Source organism: Zophobas morio, unplaced genomic scaffold, assembly GCF_036711695.1.
Source record: "Zophobas morio isolate AGI-343-1 ecotype UQ-CSIRO unplaced genomic scaffold, CSIRO_AGI_Zmor_V1 ptg000014l, whole genome shotgun sequence".
Taxonomy (NCBI): domain Eukaryota; kingdom Metazoa; phylum Arthropoda; class Insecta; order Coleoptera; family Tenebrionidae; genus Zophobas; species Zophobas morio.
The window spans coordinates 5,887,814-5,915,144 of record NW_026972119.1 but is presented as its reverse complement, the minus strand read 5'-3'; the positions used below and the strand labels follow the sequence as shown (position 1 = coordinate 5,915,144).

At 32.9% G+C, this 27,331-nt stretch overlaps 1 protein-coding gene across 2 annotated transcripts in view; it reads right to left on the bottom strand.

Moving 5' to 3' along the window:
* Positions 1-25,371, bottom strand: part of LOC135129217 (homeotic protein Sex combs reduced-like) — a 68,157-nt gene extending 42,786 nt beyond the window's left edge. For both annotated transcript variants that reach the window (XM_064056356.1, XM_064056357.1), the window contains exon 1: positions 24,551-25,371. In XM_064056356.1, coding sequence (XP_063912426.1) covers positions 24,551-25,202 — 652 coding nt within the window. In that variant the 5' untranslated portion in view covers positions 25,203-25,371. The remainder of the gene's footprint in view (positions 1-24,550) is intronic.
* Positions 25,372-27,331: the final 1,960 nt, after the last annotated feature.

The window sequence follows — 27,331 nt, the reverse complement described above, 5'->3', positions numbered from 1 at the left end:
GGTTAATTCTTTAATAGAACAATGCTACATATTCGTGTTCAAATTTATTAATTTGTTAATAAAAATTGGAATAAGTTACACTTTCATATTACTTTAACGACTTCCCTCCAATTTGGACTATAAAACGTAAGTATAGAAAAACATTTGTCTTATTTAGAAGTTCAACAGTAGTGCGACCGGTTAATGCGCACACTTTGAAAAATCATTCTCAACTATTTTAACGAAAAATAAAGTTAATGAAAAGCATATATTTATATTAAAGGACAATTGTTTCGTTTTTACGTCCCAAGCGTAAGCTTACTTTAATTCCTTCTGGCGAACAGCTACTTTAATGTTTCCTCGACGTTTCATGACAGATAGGGTATAAAAAAAGATCTTCTATTCGTCTGTTTGTCGTCTATCGTTTAAAACTTCCGACCCGATTGTTGCAAACTTTATATGTAGGTGTGTTAGGAATATCGTGTAGATGGGTAAACGCTAACCAAAATTTTGTATGACCATCATGTTATTTAAATTGTATCAAAAGGATACTCTTATATTTGTTATTTATGAATATGCCATTAATTTTTACCACATACACTCACAAAATATTCATAAAAATTCATCAATGAAGCAATTTATTTTATTGGCCGAATCAAGGACGCTTTACACCATTTTTCGGAAAATTTGGTAATAGAGCACCGTATAAGTTGTATAGCAGAAAAGTGCTTTCGATGTAGGGTAAATGTGTACAAGAGTACGCACTTAGTGGAAAACTGTCAACAACTTTTTAACTTTTTTGGATAGACAAATTTTATGATATAGGTTCGTTATATACATGTTTAGAGATCAGATATATTTAATTGTACGTCCCAACACCACTATATTTTAAGAGTAATTTCAATTTTTGTCAAGATGTGTAAATGCGCACTCTTAGACAGTTCGTTGCACAAGAGTGCGCATTTGAACGCTTATGAGTACGCATTACATTTTATGAAAAAATATTTGTTTCTAAGGTGAAAATAAATGGGAATAAGTGACTACAGACTACACATAAAACGGGAGACCTATTTCTTCGTACTCTAGGCGTCTTGAAAAGACGAGAAAACGTAAAAATAGAGAGTCGGTCGACGGACTCGATTACAACACGCTCAGGAAGTAAAAATAAAAAAAAAATCACCATAACCACCACCACACAACTTGAGAGGCAGTACAAAGTAGTAGAGTTAAATAATTCATTATCGTATGATATGTATCTCCAAGACTATTAGACTACGTATTGCAAGCAATGCGCACTCTTATACAATACCTCGCTGCGCACTCTTGTACATTTGTACATAACCTAATGTTTTCAAAGTTAAAAGCTTTTGATTGACAGAAAGTGTAAAACTGTTAGTGTATAACGACACCTTAAAAGTTACAACTAATGAAAATTATTACTGTAAAATAAATGAACTGGTACGTACCTTACAAAAAACTAAAACTATGAGCGGTAAAAATTACATCCACACAATGTGTGAACATAAAATCGTCAGTACGACCAAACTATAAACTATATTCAGGTCACTTTTGCACCTTTATCTCAGGTTTAGCATTAAATTCTGAATGGTATAACTTCATCTTACCCAGATGGCACTAATAAGCAGAAATCATCAGTGCGTACTCTTATACATATTCGCACTCTTGTACACATTTACCCTATGTATGTAAGTTGTAACAATATTGTAACGATGTTATTGCAACCTTGTTTTAACGAAACAAGGACTATCAGACTTGGCACAAACTTTGTAAAATATTTTTATTATTATTCATTATTCAATACTGCGAAACTTAAATTTCGAAAATTTTCGATTTAGAGCTTTTTATAAATTAATTAAAAACCGCAATTTGTAAATACAATTTGACACAGTGGTTGACTTGTTGATAAAGACACGAGTTTACAAATGTATTTGAAGGACACATACATTTTTCATTGAAATCACGATAAGATCAAATATAACAGTTTTAAAAAGTAGATTGGTAAATTTTAAAGCATATAGTAATAGTTATTTATGTATTAAGGGCATAATCAGGGAGATTGTGGCACGAGGGAATGTTTAAAGCCCGACGAAGGAGGGCTTTTAATTTCCCGAGTGCCACAATCGACAATTATGCACGTGGTACATACAACGTTTTATTCTATTTTAGTTTCTAAACTATTTTTAACGAAATATTGAGTATTTTCGGCAAGACTGTGTGAATTGTGCCGATGCGAATTTTAATACATAGCTGGCTATTATTTTGATGTTGTTATGGATACCACGTTGATTATTTGATAATTCGTTTTTCAAAATGTAAATTAAAGAAGCGGAAAACCTTTATTCAAACGAAAGTTTAGAAGAATTTGAAGTCGGCCAGGTAATGATTTGATAAAATATTATTTTTCCAACTTAAGAAAAACATTGAATATCGAAGCGTGTTTGAATTATTAATTGATTAGTGTAAATGAACAATCAATTGTTGCTTAGCAATTTTTGACAGATTTGTGCTAAAAAGGCCAATTTAAGCCCGCATTTGGGTGCTTATAAATAAGATTATGGTTCTAAAATAGAATAAAAATATTTAATATTACAACCACTTTTGAAAGGTACTTATCATATCAACTTTTAAATATTTACGTCAAAATTTGCTAGTTTTTCGACGGGCCACAACTGAGACTCCTGTGTATCAGTCCAACATTAAATTCCCAGAACTATAATGTTGTTTATTAGAAACTTCTTTAATGCTGGAAATATATTTGTCAAGCACACTTTCAATCAGTAATAAAAATCAGTTTTGGTAAATTTGATCATCAACTGTGTTTTTATTCTTACTTTTGTGTGTCGGTCGTCCCCTGGGGGATTGTCCCTTCGGGAACGTTTCTGGTATCGTGGTGGTCCAGTCCGGCACTGCGTACATACACAAATATTACAGAAATTGCACAGTTTAAATTAACTTCATACTGAAATTTCCGTAATATCTAATAAGTATATATTAATAAAATCCCTCTCGCAGAACTTGACACTTATTCAAGTAGATTTCACTAGTGTTAAATGTAATTTTTCTAAATCGTGGTCACCTGCAAGGGAGTTTTTAAACGAACGCGAAATGAACTGTGTTCCAATCCACAAATTTAATACCTCCGCAATGTAAACGACTGCTGAATAACGTGCTGAAGCTGCGTCTACCTTTGCTTTGGTTGAAATAAGTGCGTCCAAATTCCGGTCGGTTCCCCTACGCGTTCAATTAATAGCGTCTATTCATTCAGCCGGAGCACCTAAATTTTATATGTCGTCAAAGTCGGCCAGTTCTTAGGTAACAATAAGGTAATACACCAGGTGATGTATGGCTCAGGTATTTATGAGCAGCTCAGACGATGCGGTCATATTGTATACTTGTTTGTCAAGATGTTTAACAATTCTTCTAGATAATTAATTTGAGTCGAAAGAACATGTGCCGACAAAGCCGACCGAAATAAAAAGACATTTTTCGCGCATCCCCCAAATATTCAAATTATCCACTTAAGAGCAAGGTCTGCTGTTATTATAAAACGATATCGGCTTATTTTTGAAGGGTTATTTTTCTCGTGGCGACTATAGATTTCCAACAGATAAAAAAATTATACGGAGTATTTGAATCGTTCGTAAAATAGAATCTATTACAGAAAAGATTTATTACCCCTAAAATAAGTCATTAACCTGCTAGTCTACAAAAACCGTTCTGTTTTAGTCACGCAATGAAAGTTGGTTATTGTCAAATTAATAATATGAGTTGGTGCGAGAAACTATCTGGTTTTTAAAAAGGTATCACGTCAAGAATATTCTAAGTTGGATTACTTTTTTATTCAAATTTTGATCTTGAAAATCTAAGGACAACTTATAAATACCACAGTTGAATTTGATCTAAATAATATAACTAGTGCAATCTTGGCAAAATTTGTAGTTTTAATCGTGAGATACAACAAAAAATAAATCTTGTATGGTCTGTTGAAGTTTATGAACATGTTGCGTTATAAAGAATCTACAGTGTTCACACAAATAGTTTGTAATCGTTTTACTAAGTGATATGGGACAGGTGTTCGGTTCTTAAAATGGCATAGATCACGCGATATGCTATTCTAAAACAATTCGATTAGACTGGGGTGTCTGGTCTATTTCATTAAGTTTATTGATTTAGATGTTTTGTTAGATTTTGGCGATTTACGGGGAATATTTTTTGAAACGAATGCGTCACATTTTCTAAGAACTGAATAATTGCTTGACGTAATAAATAGAACTTTATGGTATTATTAAAGTATACTGCTACAATAGTTTTTTGTTCAAGAAATAATAACGCTTTTTGCATGGGTTGGTAATTTAATAAATGACGGCGAACCAAAGGAGCGAAAAAAAATTGTATGTGTCGTCGGCGTATTTTTTGCACATTGATCTCAAAGTTTAGTTAAATTCAGAATTTACAACTGTTAAAGTAAAAATTCATATGCTACTGAATATGATCTATTTCAAAAAGTTTGAATATTATCTAAAAGTAAGCAACTACTTACAGCGTTTAGATCGTCATAGACGAATATTCGTACAAATGAAGACATTGTTCTAAGTTACTTTTGTGAGAAGATATGTATCTATATCTTTTCAGATTATATCGTTAGTGGAGTTTAAATTATATTTGTAGTTAGAAAAGCTGAAATCCACACTGTGGTCGATGTGCTCGTACATACTAAGGTAGTATAGTCTGTCCAGGAATATGGCGGTTTTTTTATTTTGATAATACAGTGATCAACACACGTAAAAACAGGAATTGATTGGTGTCATAAATTTGCGTCTAATAAACTTGCATTATTCAATAAGAAGGATAGTGAAGGAGTCAAAGTCATAATACCACTAAATTTCTAGAAACACTATTAATAATAAAGCAGAAAGTCAAAAATATCATTACTTTTAGTACACTTTTTTTCTATACTACTTGGGGACGTTTTTATCAGACAGATCTTCCAAACTACCGAACAGATTGCTCCGATTTTAAGATAACTTAAGTTAAGTTAAAACACAATTTTGCAAAATTTATTTGTTTGTCGTGTTATGTTAAATGTAGGTACAAATATTTTGTTGACCATTTTACGAATAGCTTATCAGATTTTCCTAACATTTTAGGAACACGGTAATATTATCTTTGTATCACATCATATGTTACATCATATAACAAATTAATTTACACTAAAAACTTGGTAGTTTAGTTTAGTCATACAATATAATGTAGATTGTAGAAAATAAAAAAGAGAGAAAAAATTAAAAGTTATAGTTGTCGAGGAAGTAAAAATGGAGAAAGAAAACGGAGCAAAGAATAAAAAAAGAGCAGGGGAAGCGAGAGAGACAGAAGGAAGGGAGGGAGATAGAGGGAGAGCGAAAGGGAGAGGGGAAGAAGAAGGGGGCCTGAGAAAGAATGGGTGAGGGAGGATAGTGAAGAGGGGAAGAAAGAACGAAGAACGAAAGGGAATAGGAACGCAAGCAAACAGATGGTGGGGAACAGGAAAGGGAAAATGCAACGGACTTAGTCTTAGGAATCACCGGTTAGTAGTCATTTTTGGCCGTTGGTGACGCTGGTGTCAGAAACCGGGGTACTTCGGGATAGATATTATTTTATAATAAAGAAAATAGAGATCTAAGTGAACCTAATTATACCTATATGTCGGAAACAACGTTGTTTTACAACATTAATTACAAAATTATTTTTTTTAATTATCTTATGGGCATTCATTATCATCCAAATTATGGCTTGTGTAACTTATAAATACTTAAAAATAATTGGTCGAATAGTTATTTTGACAGAACTTATCTTGCCCCCTAGGTACAGTCCAACAAATCCCCCTTTTTTTGAAAAAATATACAATTTAATTTTGCGACATTTTATTGACAATAAACCTCTATACATAAAACAATATAGACAATAGTCAGTGGCATAAATAACACTCCTTCAGCAGTTACACCACGGGGGCGCAGTCCGCACCAGGGCGGACAGTATGAAAAATATTTGGAACAGATAACCGAAAGGAAAACATGTTTTCTCAGTATATCAGTGCATGTGTAACTTCGACTGTTTATGTTTATATTTCGAAAGAATTCAACTGTTAGCATGTTCCGATAACAAGGATATGCGTTAAAAGACAATTAAATTTTGCCTCCAGAGAAGAAGACCAGTGTGTAAATCCTACAATGGAGCAAAACGGGGCCCTTAAAAATAATCGACGAAATCTAGTTTTTTCGAAAAATGCAAAATTTTGTTTGCGTTATAATGATCCCTATAAGTAAAAAAGAATGGTTGGAAGTTATTTCGACAGAACTTTCCTGACCCTTGAAGTACAAGAAAACATAAAAAAAATAAAATTTGATTGTGCGAACTTTATTTTTTTTAAGAGTACCTACCCTTGTAAGTTAAAATACAGATATGTATGTTTTTGATTTAATGAATAAAGTAAATTGACCCATTCATTAATTTTTTTCAGTCATCTGTATACCTATATATAAGCAATTCAAAAACTTTTAACGATAAATAACAATAATTGTAGATTCATTATATTTTGCACATTATAGATGAGATTTATTAGGCAAAATTTTGAGATGACGTCATCAATTTTGGGGGGGGGGGGATAAACAGATATATTTTAATTAAAAAAAAAATACTACGCTTAGGATAATTTTAAAATGTGTGCAAGATCAAACTCGACACGGATTCATTCACCGCAAGTCCTGGAGTATCTTATTTCAAAAAATTAAAAAAACATTCTATTGTAAATTTTGGAAATGACGTCATCTCACTGATGGTGGGGATGGTTGGCCAAATTTTGGTTAGGGTTTTAACATTTACATGATATTCCTAATATATACATAAAATGTGATATATCAATTGGTATATCAATTTGGAATGGTGCAATGTAATATTAAAAATAACAGTATTGTATTCAAAAAATTTTCTGGGAAAATGTAGTAAGTCGTTCCTGATTTAATAAATAATATAAATTGACTTATTCATTATTTTTTTTTACCCACCTCTTTAAGCAACTCTAAAAAGTATTAATGCAATGATAAATTACAAATTTACAAATATAGATTAATCGTATTTTGTACATTTTAGATAGGATTTATTCGGTAAAAATTTTGAGATGTCATGAATTTTTTGGGGTTGATAAACACATACATTTCACTTAAACCCTTACTATGGTTACAATAACGTTAAAACGTCTGCAACATTTCAAAGTATTCAGTTTTGCAATTCTTGATTTAATCAATGAAAGAAATTGACCCAAGCATTAATTTTTTGAGTCACCTTGTCTAAGCAAATCCAAAAAATATGAATGGAATGATAAATCACAAGTATAGACTCATTAATCTCATTATATTTTGGACATTTTAGATAGGATTTATTCGGCAAAATTTTGAGCTGACCTCATCAATTTTTTGGAGATAAGCAAATATATTTTGATTAAAAATGTAGGTACCATGCTTATCATAACTTTAAAACATGTGCAAGAATTCAAAGCATTCGGTTTTGCAGATTCAAAATTAAATTGCAAAATGTTTTTTTGATTTTTTTCGGGTAAAAGCTTAACATGGCGTCATAAACTACATATGCTATTTTATACAATTTAAAACCCATTTACTACGTACAATTTTGAAGTGACATTATTGCTGGGAATGATTAGACAAATTTTGGTTAGCGTTTTACCATCGACATGATATTTCTACATATTATAACTATAAAATTTGACAACAATCGGCCCAGTCCTTTTTGTCTAATAAAGATCAGAAACAGACGGACAAACAGACAGACAGACGGAAACGGAAGTCCTACTTTTTCGTACTCTAGGGGTCATGAAAGGTCGAAAAAACGTAAAAGTAGAGAGTCAGCCGACGGACTCGATTACAATATTTCCTTCGCTTACGCTAGGGAAGTAAAACATACTCGGTAAAAATGAGATTCGAACCTACACGGGACTGACCACAAGTTAAGCATTTGATGCGGAAGTGAGATATCATCTACCTATGTGAACCAGGTGGAAAATATTGCACAAAAAAATTGTAAAGTAAATGTGATCATAATCAAGGCAGGTTTATAAACCACGAGTACAGGAGTGTTTCATAAATTTTAGATAAGTTTAAGTACGTAAATTTCGATGATCCCCAAATTGTTAGTAGGGAGGTTAGACAAATTTTGAACTTTGGTTAGTATTAGTATTTTACCATCTTCACGTTATTCATAACATAATATAAAATTTGATAAAACAATCGGTCTGGTAGTTTCGGAGATTATCTGACTAATAAAAAATCACACAAACGGAAGCGCGAAACTTACTTATTTATACTCTAGGGATAATCAAATGTTGAAAAAACATGAAAGTAGTCATTTGTCCCATGGACCCCATGACAATACTTCCTTGAGAAGTCAAAAAGATAAAAATACAGACTGATAAGGCCAGAATAACATAGTTATAAAACATAAATAACGAAATTTTTTTAAACAATTTAAATAAATTTAACAATTAAAAAAACAGGTAAAAAAATCAAAATAAAATTACAAAATAAGCAAGACAGTTCCGTGTTTTTTTCTCAATAGGTTTAAACGGAGGTGGGTAATTAAGTCAATTATAGACTATTTTTTGCTTAACAAGTTAATAAATATGATAAAATTTCACTGACACTCTTAGAAAAAACATTAATCCTCACTCGTTCAAGAACAAGTGACGCCCAATTTTAGCTACCACCCTGTATTTATCGAAGGCTATTCGCTTGATTGATAGAGTTGTCGAGTTAATCTCCTGTTTCTGTGCGTGTAGGTCTCAGTAGTTGCTGCCAATGAACGGTGTATGTGATCGGTGCGATAATTTGTTTTGCTTCTTCGATTGACGATTGATAGATGAGATTATAATTTTAATTAGATCTCTTTACGAGCGCATTTTTACTCCAGGAATATTGATGGATTTCCTCGTCGCCGTTGCTGACAAATCTAATAAATAAGTCACACTTTGATGGGTCAAGAACATTGGAACGAACACACGTCTAAACAACGTCCGAAGCGAAAAACCGCGGGTGTTGTTTGCTGTTTCGGTGCCGTTCATGGTTCGTAATTTGCATAAAAATTGTCGGATCGTAAAACCAATTAGAACAGTTTTTTCGTACCATACCGTGAGTGTACATACTTTAGTTTCATGGTCCTTCCAGTTACCGCAAGAATTTCTTAACAAGACAGGAGAACAAGGTGGAGATATATGAAACCGCAATTAATTTTCAATAACCATAACAGTTTCTCGACACTTAAAGGTTATTTTCTGCGAAATTGATTAAAGGTAGACCTTTTGCAACTTCGCGAGTTAGCACTTGTTTTTAATTACAGTCCCATCGACGCAAGAAAGATCGATTTCTCCGTGGATGGAGATTAAAGCTGACCATAGTGTACCATACTCCACCTACGTCAAGTTGTAACAGCAATAAATTGTTTTATATAAATCGCCTTAACGTAAATGTACCGCACCTAATTTACAACAGACTTTCATGTGAGAAACCGAACAAATATGTAAGTGTTGAAGTATGTTTGCATACTTTGGAAAATTTATTATAACGTTCTTTCTACATTCATTTGATCACTTTCTCGTTTACGCGAAGATTATTTGTACGATCTAATTTGTTCGAAGCTGAAGTTCGCACTTCTGCTACTAAATATCATCGTTCGTTTAAAATTTGAGCGTTTGTAAATTATTTATATCTCGAATCAATACCGCTGCCTATCGCTGTTTAACGATATTATAATAGAAGGTTGTGTCGAAACATGTACAAATTTTCTCACTTTTTCGACACCGCATGTCGTGTCATTACTTACCTATTAAAGTCACACAGGTCCTGCATTATCTATGTATTATCAATATTTTAGAGCGATGTAAATCGCGCCTAGACCATAACGCTCAAATTTCCATTTTTAACTACATACGTCATCAAAACCATCTGTTGTTGAGCATTCCCCCTCACGACATTTACAACCCCAACGGTAAGCAGTGGATAATCATTTATGAATTTTCGAGTTGTTATGTGGCTTACGGGGGATTAATGACACTTTAATATAATTAATTAGTGTCAGTGTTCTATGATCGAAAATTATAGAGACTAAAGAGTGACGTGGAGAGATTTAGGGGAAGCGATAAATCTTGATGTTGTCCAGATAAAGATTTGGCATGTGTACGAAAGAAGAGGGAACAAACAGCGGGTCTAAAAGTGGAATGTCTGATCCTACAAGACTTGTCGAGCACGTGTAGTGCAATGATATCATCACGTTAAATTTTCTGGTCCATTTTCCATATCATCTCCATTTTAAATATCGTCTAGTATTATATTCTCGAAGCGTCACATAAATTCACTAATTCTCGTCTTTATAATAAATAATAATATACACACTGAGAAAGTGAACATAAGAAAACAGAAATAGTTACGTGACTGTTATTCAAAAAATTAATTCATATTTCAGCAAAGGTTCGACTTCTAAAAAAGCGAGGAAACTACATACAGTTTCTTATTTGTTAGTTACCAACTATTATTCTGTTTTTTCACTATAAAACTAGCTACAATCGCTCTTACTTTTTTTAAGTTAATGTGTTTTAAGCTATAGTTTTATTCACTACCTACTTAATTCTATTAATATATTCTTTTTCAGTGAAATACTATTTACAAAGCTGACTTTTCCAAGTAAATATCAATAGTATAATAAACCATGATTTTAATTTGAAAGAATTTGAGACAACACTCAAATGTAAACATAACTCAAACATACAGGTTTCACATGGGGCTTGTTTTTGCTTCCAAATTCAAAAAACTAAATATTGAATTTATATAAATACTTCTAAGGTTTATATTTCTATTTACAATTTGATTTAATTGGTACTACAATTTTTTTTAAATAAAATTATATTCATACAGTATTCGAAAAGTATTGTTATTAGGTATACCTACTACCACAAATTTTTTTAAGACTGTGTTACTTAGTTAAACTTTTTGTAAGATAACATACCTACTGATTTTGGTAATTATATGATGTAACACTAACTGTAATTAGTGTTGCAGAATTTCAGGGAAAATACTTAGTTGAACTATTTTTAAAGCAATTGATAAAATAAATAGATTTAAAATATTTTTGAGATAAAATAAATATATCGTTTTATAAGATATACTTTCGACGTCATTAATTCATTGTAAGGGATAAATATGTTCATGTTAATGTGGGTATACAATGTAAAATTAATGACTTTACTGTGTTCTTAAAATTTCCAAGAAGTTTTATGCGAAATTTTTCACAAAATGCGTGGCTTTATTTATTAATGATAATAATTAGTAATTTATTGTTGACAAAAGTATTCCTAATAAAATCAATAAATCATAATGTTGACAGATAATTTAAAAACTAATTTAAAATGGATAGAATAAAATTTATTATAACTTACATTTATTTGAGAGATCTTACAGAAACAATAAAAAAAAATGAAATAAGGTTAGGTATTCAATTCAGACTAACCTTATGAAATACGGAATTTTAGTTACCTTATGACAAAAACTATAAGTACAAAAAATGCTTGCAAGATTTCAGAGCATTCTGTTTTGGAGATTTGTAGTTAAATTGCAAAATGTTGTTATACACTTTTGATTTATTTTTCAAAAAATTTGAATGTCTAGGGTAAAAACTCAAACCGGATTCATAAGCAACAAGTGCAGAAACATTTTATATTATCTTATCATTTATAAAATGTAAACAAAATTTATTATTGTTTTGGATGACGTAATCTCGTTTTGGGTTACCGTTTTTACCACATACCTAAACGATATTCCTAAAATACACACATATACAATTTGACAACAATCCGTTTGGTAGTTTCGGAGATTATCTGTCAAATAAAAATGGACACAGACAGACAGACAAACAGACGCCGGACAGACGGAAACGGGAGACCTATTTTTTAGTACTCTAAGTGTTACCAAACACCGAGAAAACACGAAAGTAGCCAGTCGCTTGAAGGACTCGATTACTTCTTTTACTTCCTAGCTGGTAAAAGGAGAGGAAAAATTAACAGTATATAGTTAACAAGCAAAAGAGAGAAGGAGGAGAGCGAGTGGGAGAGAGATGGGGTGACAGCGAAGAGAGAGAAGGAAAGGATGAAGGGAAAAAATAAAAAAAAATTGTGAAACCGTTTTATAAAACTGATTGTAACAATTACTATAATACAATACAAATGGTTAAATTTTTTGAAACCATTTAGGAGTAAAAAATCTCGACATAAAATTATTAAACAAACAAAATAGTTTTGTGTTTTTTATTAATAGATTTAAATGAAGTTGGGTATTTCAGCCAATTATAGAATATTTTTTGCTTAACAAGTTGAGACATATGACAAACTTTCACAAATCGATAATACCAGTCACAGTGTAAGAAAGTGTCCTGTGAGGTAATAGAATATGCGACTTTTGCGGGCCATTTACCACCTCTTTTATTAGATAGTATAAAATGAATGCCTAGGGTAAAAACTCAAGGCCTGTTCATAAACCACAAGTACAGGTGTATGTAATTTTAAACAATTTAAATAATAGGAATTTTTTGGTCACTCGGTGTGCTATAATATAACGTCTATCCCCACCACGCCGAAAACACAAAATATTTGCCAACGTGTTTCCCCAACCACATTGACATTTTCTAAACAAAGCTAAACTTAGCTTAGCGTTGCCTTGATAATGCCAACATGGTTGACGAAATGCATCGGCAAATATAGTGTGTTTCCGGTGTTGTGAGGATAAACGTTATATTAATTTTAATACTTAGGAGTAGTATTTTCTATATACAATTTTGAAGTAACGTTATCCTATTGTTGGTGGGGAGCATTAGCCAAAGTTTTTGAAGATAAATTTGAGTTAATGTTTACTAAAGTCTCTAAATTAGTATTTAGGAGTTTAGGAGTCTTTCAAAGAAGTTTATATCTAGTTTCAAGATTAAACTGTCAAAGTGTTATTTCTTTTAGTATGCTAAAAATCGGACCGGTTTATTAAAACTAAATAGAAAAGCGGACCAAGCTGTAGTTTCAAGTGATATTTGGTTATCAAAATTTTGAAGTGACGTATATGTTTTTTTTGGAAGAAACGAAAAGACAAGGTTTTGTAAGTGCTGCACTATTGTCATAATCATTTTCATACAGCCTTTAAGAAACTGTTTGGGTAGCTTCGGATAATAATAATGTATAATAAAATGTTCATAATAATCTTAGATAACACTTAAAATCTCTAACTAATCAGTATCACAGTTTTTGGAGGATATTAGATAATTCAAAAATCTTCCAAAAGACGACAAAAACGACAAGAAAGAGATTAGATACTGCATACTTTCACCCTGCAATGCTTTCTCCAGCTATCGCTCAGAAAACATATAGATTCAGGATACAGGCCGACACTTCGTGGAAAATAATCACTAAACATTTTTGCTTCCATTTTTGCTATATCTTCAACAAGCGAACTATTACCATTGAAACAAAACCACCGATATTTATAGAACATTTATATACCTATCGGAATTTGTGATGTTGATTATTTTATTAATCAAGATTTATACATCTTTCCTAAATTTATCAGTATAATAACTGCCTGTTTTTTGTTGTTAGACAGTTTTGTTTTTAAAATATTTCATAATAAACATACATGTCCTTTTTTTAAGTCATCTTTCGTGGATAACTTTCAGCACAGCCAGCTGAATTGTTTAAATCTTTCTATATTCAATGTAAATATGTGCAAAAGTGTTTAAACAAAAGAAAAGACACTGGTTACGATGTTACGTTACAATGATTTAAAAAAAAAAACAGTATATGCACTGATTACTGCAGTTAAGGTCTGAAGATACCGAAAAAAAGTGCACTATTTGATTTTTTATGCACCATAAAAAAAATTTCACGTTGCATCGAAGACATTGTCTTCATATAATTACCTGCATATAAAGTATCCTGTGCCTAAATAACCTTCATAAATTATGAACTTACGACCAAATTACATGTAACGGACACATATTACATGATAACACTAAATAGGTAACTAAAGTGTGAAAAACCCATGGGGGTTGTTTTTACATCACCATTATACACTATTATCACCTGTTCTAAAACGAAAAACTAGCCATTGCACCGGACGACAATAATACTAGTCAAAAATTGCCACCGCCCACTTAAACTCCGCAAGGGAAGCGATAAATCTCTCATGATGCTGTCCAGAAGAGATTTGGCATGTGTAAGAAAGAAGCGGAAATAAGCGACAGCTTTAAAATAGTGGTAATTGTTACACATTTTAAAATTGAAAGAGCATTAAGATGCATCTGGAACAAAACACATGTTTGCCGGCAAGAGAACAGCGCAATCCCGAAGACTCCCGGGATATTTATGGCCCTGGGGTCACAAGCCATTGCTCCTGCCCGCATTATTACCCAACAGGGTTTATATTCGATTGTGCAGACGCTGGCAAAATATATACACCTGTTGAAGTCACGGTGTTGCTTCACCATCGATATAAAACCATCAAGTTGGGAGATAAAAGCCCTTCAGTTGGATGCTCCGGGAAACAAATGTGGGAATTTTCGGGGAGAAGAAGAGACATGTTTAGAGGAAGAGGTTGGAGGTTTCGTTGGTAATGAAATATATATGTAATGAAAGTATAAGCAGTAAGTATAAACGAATGCCTAAATTATTTGATTTTGCGAAAAGTGTTTGTTTTTAAACACGTCCCATTAAATGGGTAAAATCTGATTTTGAGAATGAAAAAAGTATAGGTTTTGCAATTTTTTAAACGTCACATAAAGACTCAAAAGAATTAATAATTTAAACTTAGAATTAAATCTGTAGTTTAAAGAAGATAGACACTGGAGCCTAAATTTAGGATCCTGGTATTTTAAAGCCTTGTCAAAAGTTTTTCGATAACCGCAGCAGCTTCACATAAAGTCCATTCAAAATTTCAGAAAAATAATAACTCTACATTTTGCTACGTTTATACCTCGGTACTTGTTACTGAAAAATATTTGTATTTTTATAAACATGCTTCCGATTATTGTTGATTCAAATATACTTAGAGACACTGAATATTAGAATGTATTCATATTTTGTTACCAAAAAAAGAGATCGGTTCGTGAAGTCTACATTTCTTAACCGCCCTTGGGCAATGCAAGTGTTTTAAATAAACGTTTGTCCAAACTAAAACTTTCAGGCTGGTAGAGTTTCGTGAAAAAAATTTTTAGTACCTATTAGAAAGTTAATCATTCCTATTATTATCATTTGGCTTGTTCAATTTACAACTGTGTTCGTGACTGGTAAACAGGTCATTTCTTCTAATGGTGTTGACTTTCTGTGTAAATACTGCCCTGAAATCAAAGATTGATCCAGTCGTTAATAAATGAATGTAGACATTTCAATTTTATGCTTGAAGAACAGCAGTAAATCTTCTTTTATATGTCATGACATTCTGAATCGTACATAATCCTTTTTTTGTAAGTAAAATAACACTTTAGGTAAAGATACGTAATTTTAAGTAAATTAATGATGGAAAACTGTGTAGGTATATTTCTTTCCTTATTTATCCACTTCTCGGTGAACTAGAATGTTTTGGGAAAATAATTATAGCTGTTAAAAAATTTGCACCTTTGTTCATATCACCCATAATGGTTAAGCTCATTTGCATAATTAATAAAAATTGCTGGAGAAAATTCCGACACGTTTTCTCCATATCGTGATCTCCGGATGCACGGGTTTAGCTTCTGACAGATTAAATAATTTGTTTTTATAATTAGACTCGTTTAAGTGCAGTTTCTTAGGTGGTTTTGGTAGATATAAATAGTTGGATCTAATTATTCAGTTTTGTAAATCACACCATTTGCATAGAATTGTAAAAGCTTAGACCACCGCACCATATACAAATTTGTGTATAGTTCTTTTGATATAATTATTTTGAGATTATTTATAACTTCCTTAAGGTTCTTTATAAAAATTCTATATTTTAGAATGCAAATCGTGGTAGATATATTCAGCTTTGATTAATATTTTCAATTCATATTATCATTAAACTAAGAACTAATGTTTCATAATTATGTATCTATTTCCTAAGCTGATTTAGACTATGTGCTTATATTGCAATTATAATATTCTTAAAATTATCGATTATAACAGGGTATATGTTATGTTCTTTCTTTTCTGAGTACTTGAGTAGTAAGGTCATGCAAGCTATAAAAATATCTTGATGACGGTGATTACTCACATATTTTGGTTTTTTTTGCCACATATACGGTGCTCCAAATGAGGCATATCTACATGGTAATGTCCAACTTGTTATATTTATGTATAATAACGCGAATAATTTTGCTTCATTTTTGTACCAAGGTGGTTAAATCAGTCTTTGTCACGCGTCTGTAATAATAAGAGTACAAACCAATGTACTTTTTTTTTTAAATTCGCATTAATTTGCTACGTCAATTTGGGAAAATACGTCTTATTTCGATGTTCCCTTAATTTCGTACACATGCTTAAGTGTAGATTGTCTAATTTGCTGCAGTAATAAAACTGTGGCAGAATTGAAACTGATAATTTAATGACAAATCATACAATGGAGCATGATTTTAATGCTGATTGAAAAAAAGCAATTATTCATTTTATTAGATGCAACACTGACAAAAACATTCAAAACCAACTTTATCACCATTATAAAGTTATACCGAACGCGTTCATTTATTTTGACCGAACAATAATTTTTAATTATTGTAGGTTTTTACATTTTGTATACACCGCTGGTTTTTAAAATATACATTCTTAATAATAATTTTTACACATGCGCCATTAAGAAGACAATAATTTCAACATCATTAAAATATACTGCCCACAAATCACATATAAACTGATTATCTGCAGTGAGACAATTGTTTCTATGGCTAGTAATCATATAATAAAGTTAATCGGGTCTGGTGCATGTAAACATAAAAAATTATAACCAAAGCTAATTTAAATTACAAAAACAAATCAAACCACTTTGTTTGAAACAATATGCGAAAGTAGATATAACAGTGTTGGTAAATAATATATGCTGTAACCTTTATAACTCAGTACCTATCTAAAATGATCTGTTGGTATACGCAATTTTTCGTGTTTTTAGATAGAAGTAATTTTGTTATTGAGCAAGAGTATTTTTACACCTACATAATTACAAATAAAGTATGAATTGAATAAAAAAAAGTAGGTATCGGAAAAAGGTTTTTTTTTACTTCGCAAACTTAATAAGGAGCTATTATAATAGGGTCCGTTTGCCAAATGTTTTCCCGACCTTTTACAGTTGTACTATACGAAAAAGTCGGTCTCCCGTTTCCGTCTGTCTATATCATCTATCCATCTGTTGGAGATTTTATGACACGTACCTACCTACTCTCAGGAATTACTGGACGGATCACCCTGGAATTTGGAATTTGACTATATTTTAGATTTTAGTAGATGTCCAATAAATGGTTGGATTTTGCCCTTGGTCTTTGTCTTTATGCGGAAAATTATTTTGTCATAACCTGTAGATTTATTACGCTGTATGCATCAGTGTCAGTTCTTATACCAACCAATTATGATGTCTTATTACCATATTTTCGAAAAAAGTACATCACAAACCACCCATCTTGGAAAATAACATAAAGTGTAGCAATTATTTAATTAAAATTTTCAGCTTTCCAACTGGTTCAGTTTCCTGCCACATTTTTCGAATATGCATATTATCAACTCAACCATCTCCCATCTTCGTTTTCCCTATACCACAACAACCTGCACTTAACTGACTTTTGCTAAAACGTTACACAAGCTCCATAATAAGCACGCAAACAACTTGTATTAAGTAAGTTTTGGCAAAAACATTATGCAAGCCACATAATAAGCATCTAAACCGATCTCCGGCCTCCCGCCAGGCAAAATTAATGCGATCAATTCGTCAATTCTGCCCAAAGCTTACATGCAATCATTACCGGTTCGAAGCTCGCACACTTCATTTTCAAAAAAAAAAAATTCTTCATGACTGCACTCACAGAACGTGCATCGGCGTACATCTTAATTCGCATGGAACCGTTTACCAGTATCGCAATTTACCCGCCCATTTGTTTACCGACACCAACCAACGGATTGTGATTACGTTGTGCTCAGATAACCATAATCAATCGGGCATATACCAATGGAGTGGAAAATTTTCGATCTTGATTATGATGAGGGAATAACTCGCGATTTGTTTCTGCCGAAAATAGTGAAGGTTTGAAGCGATAGCGTTTAAATTGTGTTCCCAGGGGATGCTGTAATGATTTTATTGACTCGTTTAGTTACGAAATAGAGATTATTACCTGAGATGAGTACGGAGATATTGTGGCTTGTAAAACGACTCATGAATACGAGGATCCCTTTGTTGGGGACAATTTAAATCGGGGCAAAAGTCGGTTTAAGGAGTTATGATGTGTGTATTACGGTATAAAATTTACACCCCATTTCAATTTATCATACAATAGATATAGTTTACTTTAGAGAAGATTTATGGGAGATGGGGGTCGGGCTTTAGGCAGTTTTTTGTCGGTGGGCATCGGAATGGTGTAAGTGTGTTGCTGCTGTGTATAAAAATTTAATTTATTGCAGAACCGTTGCAAAATAACCACTCAAGAAAACTTGTTTTACTAAAGTTTGAAATAAATCCACAAAAATCAATTATAAAAGCTAAATATGCAAAATATTTTTAAACGTCTCTCAGTAGAAGTAAACTTAGTGATGCCACGATAAAATTTCTTCAAAAAATCTTGTAAATCAAATATATTAGGTATTCATTCTTGATTCAAATTTGTATGGTCATGCTTCAGCTATTTTGTAGAAATTCGTTAATATAGATTTAAGTTTATTGTCAAAATTATTATGACAAAGATACCTAATACTGCATGTATTAGGTACCTACTTAATCATTAGAATAGTTACTTTTGGAAAAGTATGAAGTAAAAAGATAAAAGTTGATAAAGCTCAGTTACTCGTCATACTAAAGAATGTTAATAAACACAGCTACAAAATTTTAAGCTCTTACTGGGTGTTTGAACGTTAAAGAAACGTTATTTTCGAGTATTTTTTGCGAGAAAGCCATAATATACCTAGCCGAAACTTGTGTAAATCGTAAACTACACGTTTTAAAATATGAAAAAAATTTGACATCTTTTCATAAAAAACACAGTTTAATGACGTTCTACCGCTGCCATAGCAACGGATATAGGCAGTCCAATTGGTACAGCTTTTGGTTTGACCAACTGAGTTGTTCTTGGTGTTATCGTTATCTTTACGCATAAGAAAGTATTGCACTTGGGAGAGGAAACGGAAAGAAAAATGAGTACTGAGGCAAAATGTGGCACTTGCATTAGCCTTGTCACTTACGTGTTTTTTCGAGCGTGTATATCGTATTAGAATAGGTTGTGCAAGAGTAAGACAACACTTTTTTGAAATTTAATTATCATTTTCGCTCTTTATGGTATACATATCAAGTAAGTAAAAGCAAATAATCCAATTCAATTTTGCTTAGATAGAATAAAGCAAAATGGGGTACCGCTTATTTGGTACTAATTATACTACCACTTAAGTTTATTTTTTAAACTTTCAAACAAAGTGGTGATATTCTCCAGTCCTAAACTAGTTTCCAAAGAAAAGTAAGGAAGTAAAGTAATAATAAAAAGTATTGTATGGTAAGATGTGTGGTTGGTAATAATTTGTTTCAAATTGTATTTTAATTCCCAATTTTATTTCGATAAAAGGAAAAACTAATATTAAACGTTAAAGAGTATACTGAGCAACAAGAAATTTGCCACAAATATTGTAATTGCAAAAATCTATTTGTTTTAGGGTATCTACTATTAATTTGGTAAAACCTTTTCTTAAAGTTAGGGCTGGTTTTCGAGTTTTTTTTTTAACAAACATTTTCGTTTGCGTTTCATTTTCTGTATTTATTGTTATCTTTCATTATACTACCTATTGTGCCACCTTCAAAAGATAATGTTAAATAAAAGTTTTCATTCGAAAAAATAATATCAGCAGTTCTTCGGGCAGCTACTACTAAAAACAGGACTATTCTTAGTTTAGTGTATTCATATTTTTGCAGTGTACCTACTAAATTAAGCTTTCCCCTTCAAACTAAAGACAATAGCGTTTACGGAATTCGAATACCTCGGGAACTCGGTATATCTACTGGACCAACGAAAAATATCATCATTTCATTTGAACGAAGAGTTTGTTATATTCGTGATGAATTTTAGAAAACAAACAAATTTTGATTTACTTGAAACCACGAGTAGGTTCGACGTCTTTATCTACTTAACTCTTGTTTTGATGTAGTACCTAAATACTTGTAAATTGTATTATTATTACACATCAATATTTTAAGTTCGCTTTTACAACGATTTTTGACTTGAACCTGCATGCTGTGAAATAAATCTTTGAACAATTAAATTCTTATTATAAAAAAATCTTGAAGAATTTTAATGTGACTAAATAATATCTTCTAAGTGAACGTGACGTAAAGTTAACTTTACATTATTGATATAAAAAAGTTGCAGTTTTTAGCTCCTATAAGTTATTTTATCTACAATTTTAAATTTTTTTTTTTTTTTAGTAATTTGACTACTTGATGTTTTTCTTGTCACAAATTAATCTCACTTATGCTCTCTTCTAAACAGTCCTGTGTATTGTTTACTGGTTTCTAATTTATAATTTACAGATTTTATGGATCATTGATACATTGCACAAAGACGAGCTAACGATCCAGAACATCGGTATAACACACTTAAAATGAAAAATAGCGCTGTCCTAGTAATTAAAAAAAAATATTGTACTAATAAACTGAGATAAACGGGGAAGGAAAAACCTCCACATTAACTAATTATTAATTATCGTAAGCTCACGATAGCAACCCAATCCTAATTAACAGCATTTCTAATTTATCGGTCGTAAAATTTTCTAGACAATTGACAATTACTAAATAATTGTATTTACAGAAACGCTAGAAATATGTTTTTCAAGAAAACATTCTCCGTACAATATTTTTTTAATTTGCCTAAAGTCGTATGTATAAACCAAAAAAGGAATGGAATTTTTTAAATAATCCATTATTATTATCTTAATATTTTAAATATTCATTGCTATAATATTTATTACTGACTGAACAATTAGTTTGGTCTAGATAATGCCAACGTGGTTGGCGAAATGCGGTGACAATTTTTGCATTTTCGGTGTCAATTAATAAAATGCACTGTGATGAATCACCTAAAAAAATTTTTTTCGAAAATCTAATTTTTATTTTGTAAAACAATAAAACTAAACAAAAAAAATATATAAAAGTTGAATATAATAATCATGATCACTTTATCGGCTTGTAAATGGAAAAGACTAAAGCAATTTCGATTTAATAATAGGGGTATTATTATATACAAAAAAAATCGTGGTTTTTGTGATCCAAATTGAGTAGTTCTCACTGTGTAGACACTGAGAAATACAATTTTAATTTCACCATAGTCAGCGTATTTGACTTTCCTTTATGTCTTAATGATCGATCAATCAAATCGTCAGCCATAAATATTCACGTATAAAATTAACGTTCTTTTTGTTCTTTAATCTTATTCCTACAATGGCAAATATGTTTTTAATCAAATTCATTAACTACTTTTTAAAATTAAACTATCTAATTAAAAACTGGTTGTTGAACATACAGCAAGTTTTCCTGTTTTTTTTTCACAGTGATACCTACCTATGCAGTTCAGCGATAGTAAAACCATATTACATTTTTTCTTATTGACCTTTATCTTATTTTGTTTTTTTTTTTGGGTTTACGTCCGACTGCAAATTTATTTATAGCAAACACAGAATAGTTTTAATCGTAAGCATGCTATTGCTTGTCAACAGTTTTACAACATAAATGAAATTATTTTGAATTTTATATCGTCTTGAAGTTTTTTGTAACGAGAAAACTTGATTTATTGACTGACTACCACGCACGCTTATTAGCGCACTACCACGCACCGTGGTATAGGTAATTTTATTTTTTTTATACGTAGGAATTATTAAGTTTTTAATTACCAGATAAGATTTTTGGTTAATTGAATAATAATTTAACACTCCAACAATTTGAACAATTACTTACTATGAAATAATACCTTCAGTTTATTATCGTTTTAAACTCCTGTTGAGCCGATTAAAATATTATTTACGTGAGAAACTTTTTTCTTTCCTACCTTCCACCATTATTAACCAGATTAGTAAATCTGCTCTACATAATCTATCACCTTCTAATTTATCTCCGACCCTTTTCGAGCAACGCATCGATTAAAAAACAAGACAAAAACTCAACACAGTCCCTATTACATATTATATTGTTATCTTTGTGAATGCAGTTGTGGTAATTATAGATTAGTGAGTGGTAAACCCTTTGTGTTCGTTTTGCTCTTGCGAACCGTTGCAAGTAACAGTGTCAAGTTTTGCAGGGGCGTTGAACATTTTTTATCCTTGAGATTCATGCCTGGGGAGTCAACAGTATGTTATTATCTCATTCGCGAACCATCATTCGTAATTGGATAGATGCGTTTACATCTAAATCAGTGTTGCAGCGGGAAAACGGGAAGGGAAATAAAAAAAGAAAAGGGCATTAATCGGCAATGCATATTTATAATCGAAATTGCGATTTAATATTCAATGTTTTATGTTACAAAAAACCGTGGCGATTATTGTGATGTAGGCTATTTATTTTTTAATGCGGAGTTAAAAGATTTGTCAGATTGGCGTTCGACGAAATACAACTTCGCGCTGCCGTAACTCTACGTTTCCTATTGCAAGTAAGTATTTAGTATCAAGCGTCGTTTTAATTTAAAATTAGAAAACTTCAGCAAATTCCGTTGGTTGCATTGACCCAATTTAAAGTAAAATTCATTGTACACAGTAAAATATGTTTGTTGAATTTAAAGAAAACGTAGTGCTAGGTGTGCTACTATTTCTAGCTGGTTTTCAACGACTTTACTTGCACCAATAATGTTAGTAAATATTGTAATAAAATTGTTGAGACACCCCTATGTCTGTGAAGGTGCTAACAATTGTAACAGTATGAAATACGTGTTATTAATATAACTGCAGATCTTCTGTTAGTGGTTCAACTTATAAGATGAGCAATCGATAACAAATGCTGCCGTCGAATGAATTCAAATTGACGATTTTTTTTTCTCTAAACAAAATTTCAATATTGATGTTATTTTGTAACATTTTTCATGTTCTGTAGTTTGTTTGTAGTAAGTACATGTTTAATACTGGCGGTACACATTCGGCAAACGCTGAGAAATAAAAGAAAAAAAAGTTTTGTTATATACTTATAATAAAAAAAGGTGTCATAAATAACTAAAATTACTTCTCTTTGGTTTGTCGAGCCAAATATCATATGTCTGGAAAATTCCTTATTCTAACTAACAGCTGTTGCTTTTAGAAAAGCCGCATTCGCACAAGTGTTCGTGGTTGAAAGACTTTTTTTTAATTAAAAATAATAGTATCGTTAAACACATAACTCAGACTCTGAGATAAACTAATATATATCGCCAAAAATTTTCATTAAAATAATCTACAGCGTGTTTAAGTTTTTATAACAAAAATATTTTCAAGCGCTTTTGATATTGGCGGGTTGTTAGAACTTTTCAAATAATATTATTACCACAGATACATTTTGTTTCATTTCCCCCATTTTACAAACACGGAAAATGACACGGTTTAAATCGTCAAAAATAAATGTGACCAAGGTAGGTACACAAAACCGATTAGGCAATGAATAATTAGAGCTGTGGTTAAAAATAATAACACGAAATAGGCATGTCCAAATTGCGATTGATATTAAAAGGATATTTAAGCAAATGTTATTGATGCATGTCATTTTTAAAGCGAAATAATAATTTCAGCCCCGAGAATATAATACCAAATTTAGTTTTAGTCTGTAGTTTTGATAATTATTATTGTTAGGTTGATATTTATTTATCGTTGACAAAGACGTTCACAAAATTTGTTGGTACCGGTTTGAACAAATTATTTGAACTGATAAAAATAAAAAAAGGACCGATGAAAGTGCGGAAGTAAAAGTTGTGAAAATCGTTCTCAGAATGTAGCAACAGAGACCGTATAAAGAAAACAAAGATTCTGGGAATGACTGAGAAGCGACGTAAATATAGTTTCGTGAATTGAATCTCGCGAAATAGTCGATTTCGTGGTAAATCATCCCCTTCCTCGCCCTCGAGATCCACAAGTGGTTCTTAAAAGATTACTTTTTGATCGAACGATGCGAATATATCAATATTTAAAGCAAAAGGCATTCTGGCGAGAAGTGTCCGTTTACGTATGGGGCCCAAAGGTCGTTCCGAAGCAAACCGCTTGATTTATGGCCACTACCGCCAACATCCCTCCGTCTCAGCGCCACGTTCTTTGATTTACGTCATATTAATGTTGTATTCTTTTACTTACTCTGTCCGAGATGAACCCTCTTCATCCAGGGGTAGATCTGCGGTGGGTTGCTCGTCTGTCCGCTCTTCGCGTTGTTGTTGTTGGCGCCGGCCTTCTCGTTGCTCGACGTGGAGCTGGTGCTCGAGGCCGGCGAGGACAAGTTCTGCGAGGCGGTTGAGGCGGCGGCGGGCTTCCCCGGCGGCGACGTGCTGACGGAAAGCGGCGACGTCTTTGAGGTGGCCGCGCCGCTCTGGCTGCTGGGCAGCGGGGGCGTGGACCTCGCGGGCGCGCTGGTGCTGAGGTCCTGGGGCGACGCCACCCCCGTGGAGGCGGTGGAATCCGCGTACTTGCAGCTGGCCGAGGGGTTGAGCATGCCGGGGCTCTGCGCCCCCGGGCTCGCGTGGTGCAGGTGGTTGGCGGCGAGGCGCTGCGGCTGCAGCTGGGTGTAGTCGCCCATGGCGGGCTGGAGGCCGTGGCCAGGAGCGGGGGCGGCGTACGGGTGCTGCGGGTACTGGGGGGCCACCTGCGGCGGCGAGTAGCACGCCGGCGGGTACGAGGACGTGGCGGCGGCGTTCGGGTTGTAGTAGTCGGAGCCGGGGGCGGCGGCCTGCTCCGCGGGGCGCTGCTGGCCGTAGCACTGGGCCAGGGAGTTGACGAACTGGTACGAGCTCATGATCGCGCTTTACATGGTACGCATGGACCGCGGGCGCGAGTCTCTGTTGGGTCTGTGGCACTGGTACACTGCACTGGCTAAGTACCACTGAATGACATCACGAACCATCGACCGGATCACGTGGAGGTCTGGCTGATAGTGATGGGCATTCGCGTCGAGACGGTTGCGTAGCGGCGCCACGACTGCCCAACACCACGCGTTGATTGGGTTTAGTATGAGGATGGGACACGGCGGGGCGGAGGACAGTGGCGGAACCGAGATGGGACTCATCTACGCTACGGGAAAAACAGAGATGGACCAAATTGGCGGGGGAAATTCCGGACGGCGTGCACACTGTACGCGGAACGGCGTGTTGAGACGCCACTGGCGCAAGCGCGGGGTGGAGTTTCGGAGGGGCGAGGGGCGGGACAAGGAGTTTCAAATTGATAATTTGTGAATTGTTTAAGATTTGACGCTCAGCTGAGCAGTGTGTGTTTCCCGTATTCCGGTAGCGGGAACGTAATGAATCATTCGGACTTATTTATTAGGGAGGTGAGAATTCTGCGTGTTTGGCGAAGGTCAAGTGGCGACGCGTTTTCAGGAATCTTCATCACGATTGGTTTTTGTTTTTCTTTTGCGGAGTCCTTTTTCGAAAAAAGATGGCTAATTTATTTAACAAGGAGTCTGCATATCTCTGGTAAATTAATTCAAATAATTATGCTACCGGAGATGTCGTTCGGTCGTCAACATTCATTTATAAAAAAATACATTTACAGCAAACAAGACTATGGCAAAAATTCAAAGTAAAAAAAAAATCGCCATATTTTGTTATACTATTTTTAGTAGTATTAGTACCTAACTTATAATTATAAACATCGTACGCACATCCTCTTATTAACTTGTGAACACCTGCATGCACAAAAGTTTTTTACGAGTAGGTACATACCAGTTTTTTTAACAGCCTATAATAACTATGGAATAAAGTTATATTATTACGTGTTAATTAAAGGGGATCACATATTTTTCGACTTATTAAAATGCGGTACCTATCGGAGATCAGTATTGACAGCTTCTACATTAGCGAAATTAATAATTTTACATAAGTATTCATTGGACCCAATTGTAGATGTGTAGTTGTGGCACTCATGAAATTACTTAGATAGTCGCTAATTTTAGAACTATATAGGTACCTATATAGTTTTAAGAGTTTTGAAAATATGTGATTTTTTGTATTTGTTTCCCATAACGTGAGTTCTATTTTTAAAGTCATGTATGAAATTTGAAATTTAACTTGATAGTTTTAAAATTAGATAAGAGTGAATTATTTTTTTATATGCACAAACTTGTATATTTCAAAGAATACACACATTTTACATTGAGGTAAAATAGGTAAAAATTAGATGAGTAATGAGAAATCGATGAAATAAAAAATACATTTGTTGTAAAACATTCTCCACAGCAGTGTTAAAAAATAGCGACAAACTGATGAAGCACAAGCCTATCTAATAAGTACCTACTTAGTATTAGACGCTCTTCAGCATCTTGCCAAAATTTCCAAAAAATCTTTTATGTTGCCTCTCCAATAAACTATAAAATCTAAAGATTCAAATCTGATTTTTTACAAACTTGCATGATTTTAAAAATTGAAGCTAATTATTGGTTTGCAAATGAAGGAATATGCTATGATTTTCACTCTAACTGCTAGAATTGCTGAAGAATGTACAGATATAAATCTTGGCGGTCGTTTAATTTTCGAAAATTTCATTATACTTAGTTGATGGTATCGTGTTAAAGATTGTTTGTTAAGTAAAATCGCCAACAGAACAAAAAATAATCAAAACGACAAACGTGCATTTCCGTATTCTACGAGTTAACAACTGGCGAAATTGGTCACATTAGAATATGTTTTTTAGCTTTCATTTAAGGATCATTATAAATATTTTACTATCTTCATAGTTACCTCGGAACATAGGTATAGGCGCAATTTTACTGTTGCCATATCGATATATTTTATATATCTAATGAAATATATACATACTTAGTAACATAAAAAGTTTTTTTTAATGAACTGGACTCACATTATCTTGTTAAGTGTAACAAAAATAAATAACAATTTACCTTAAATAATGAGATAGATAAGTATGTTATAA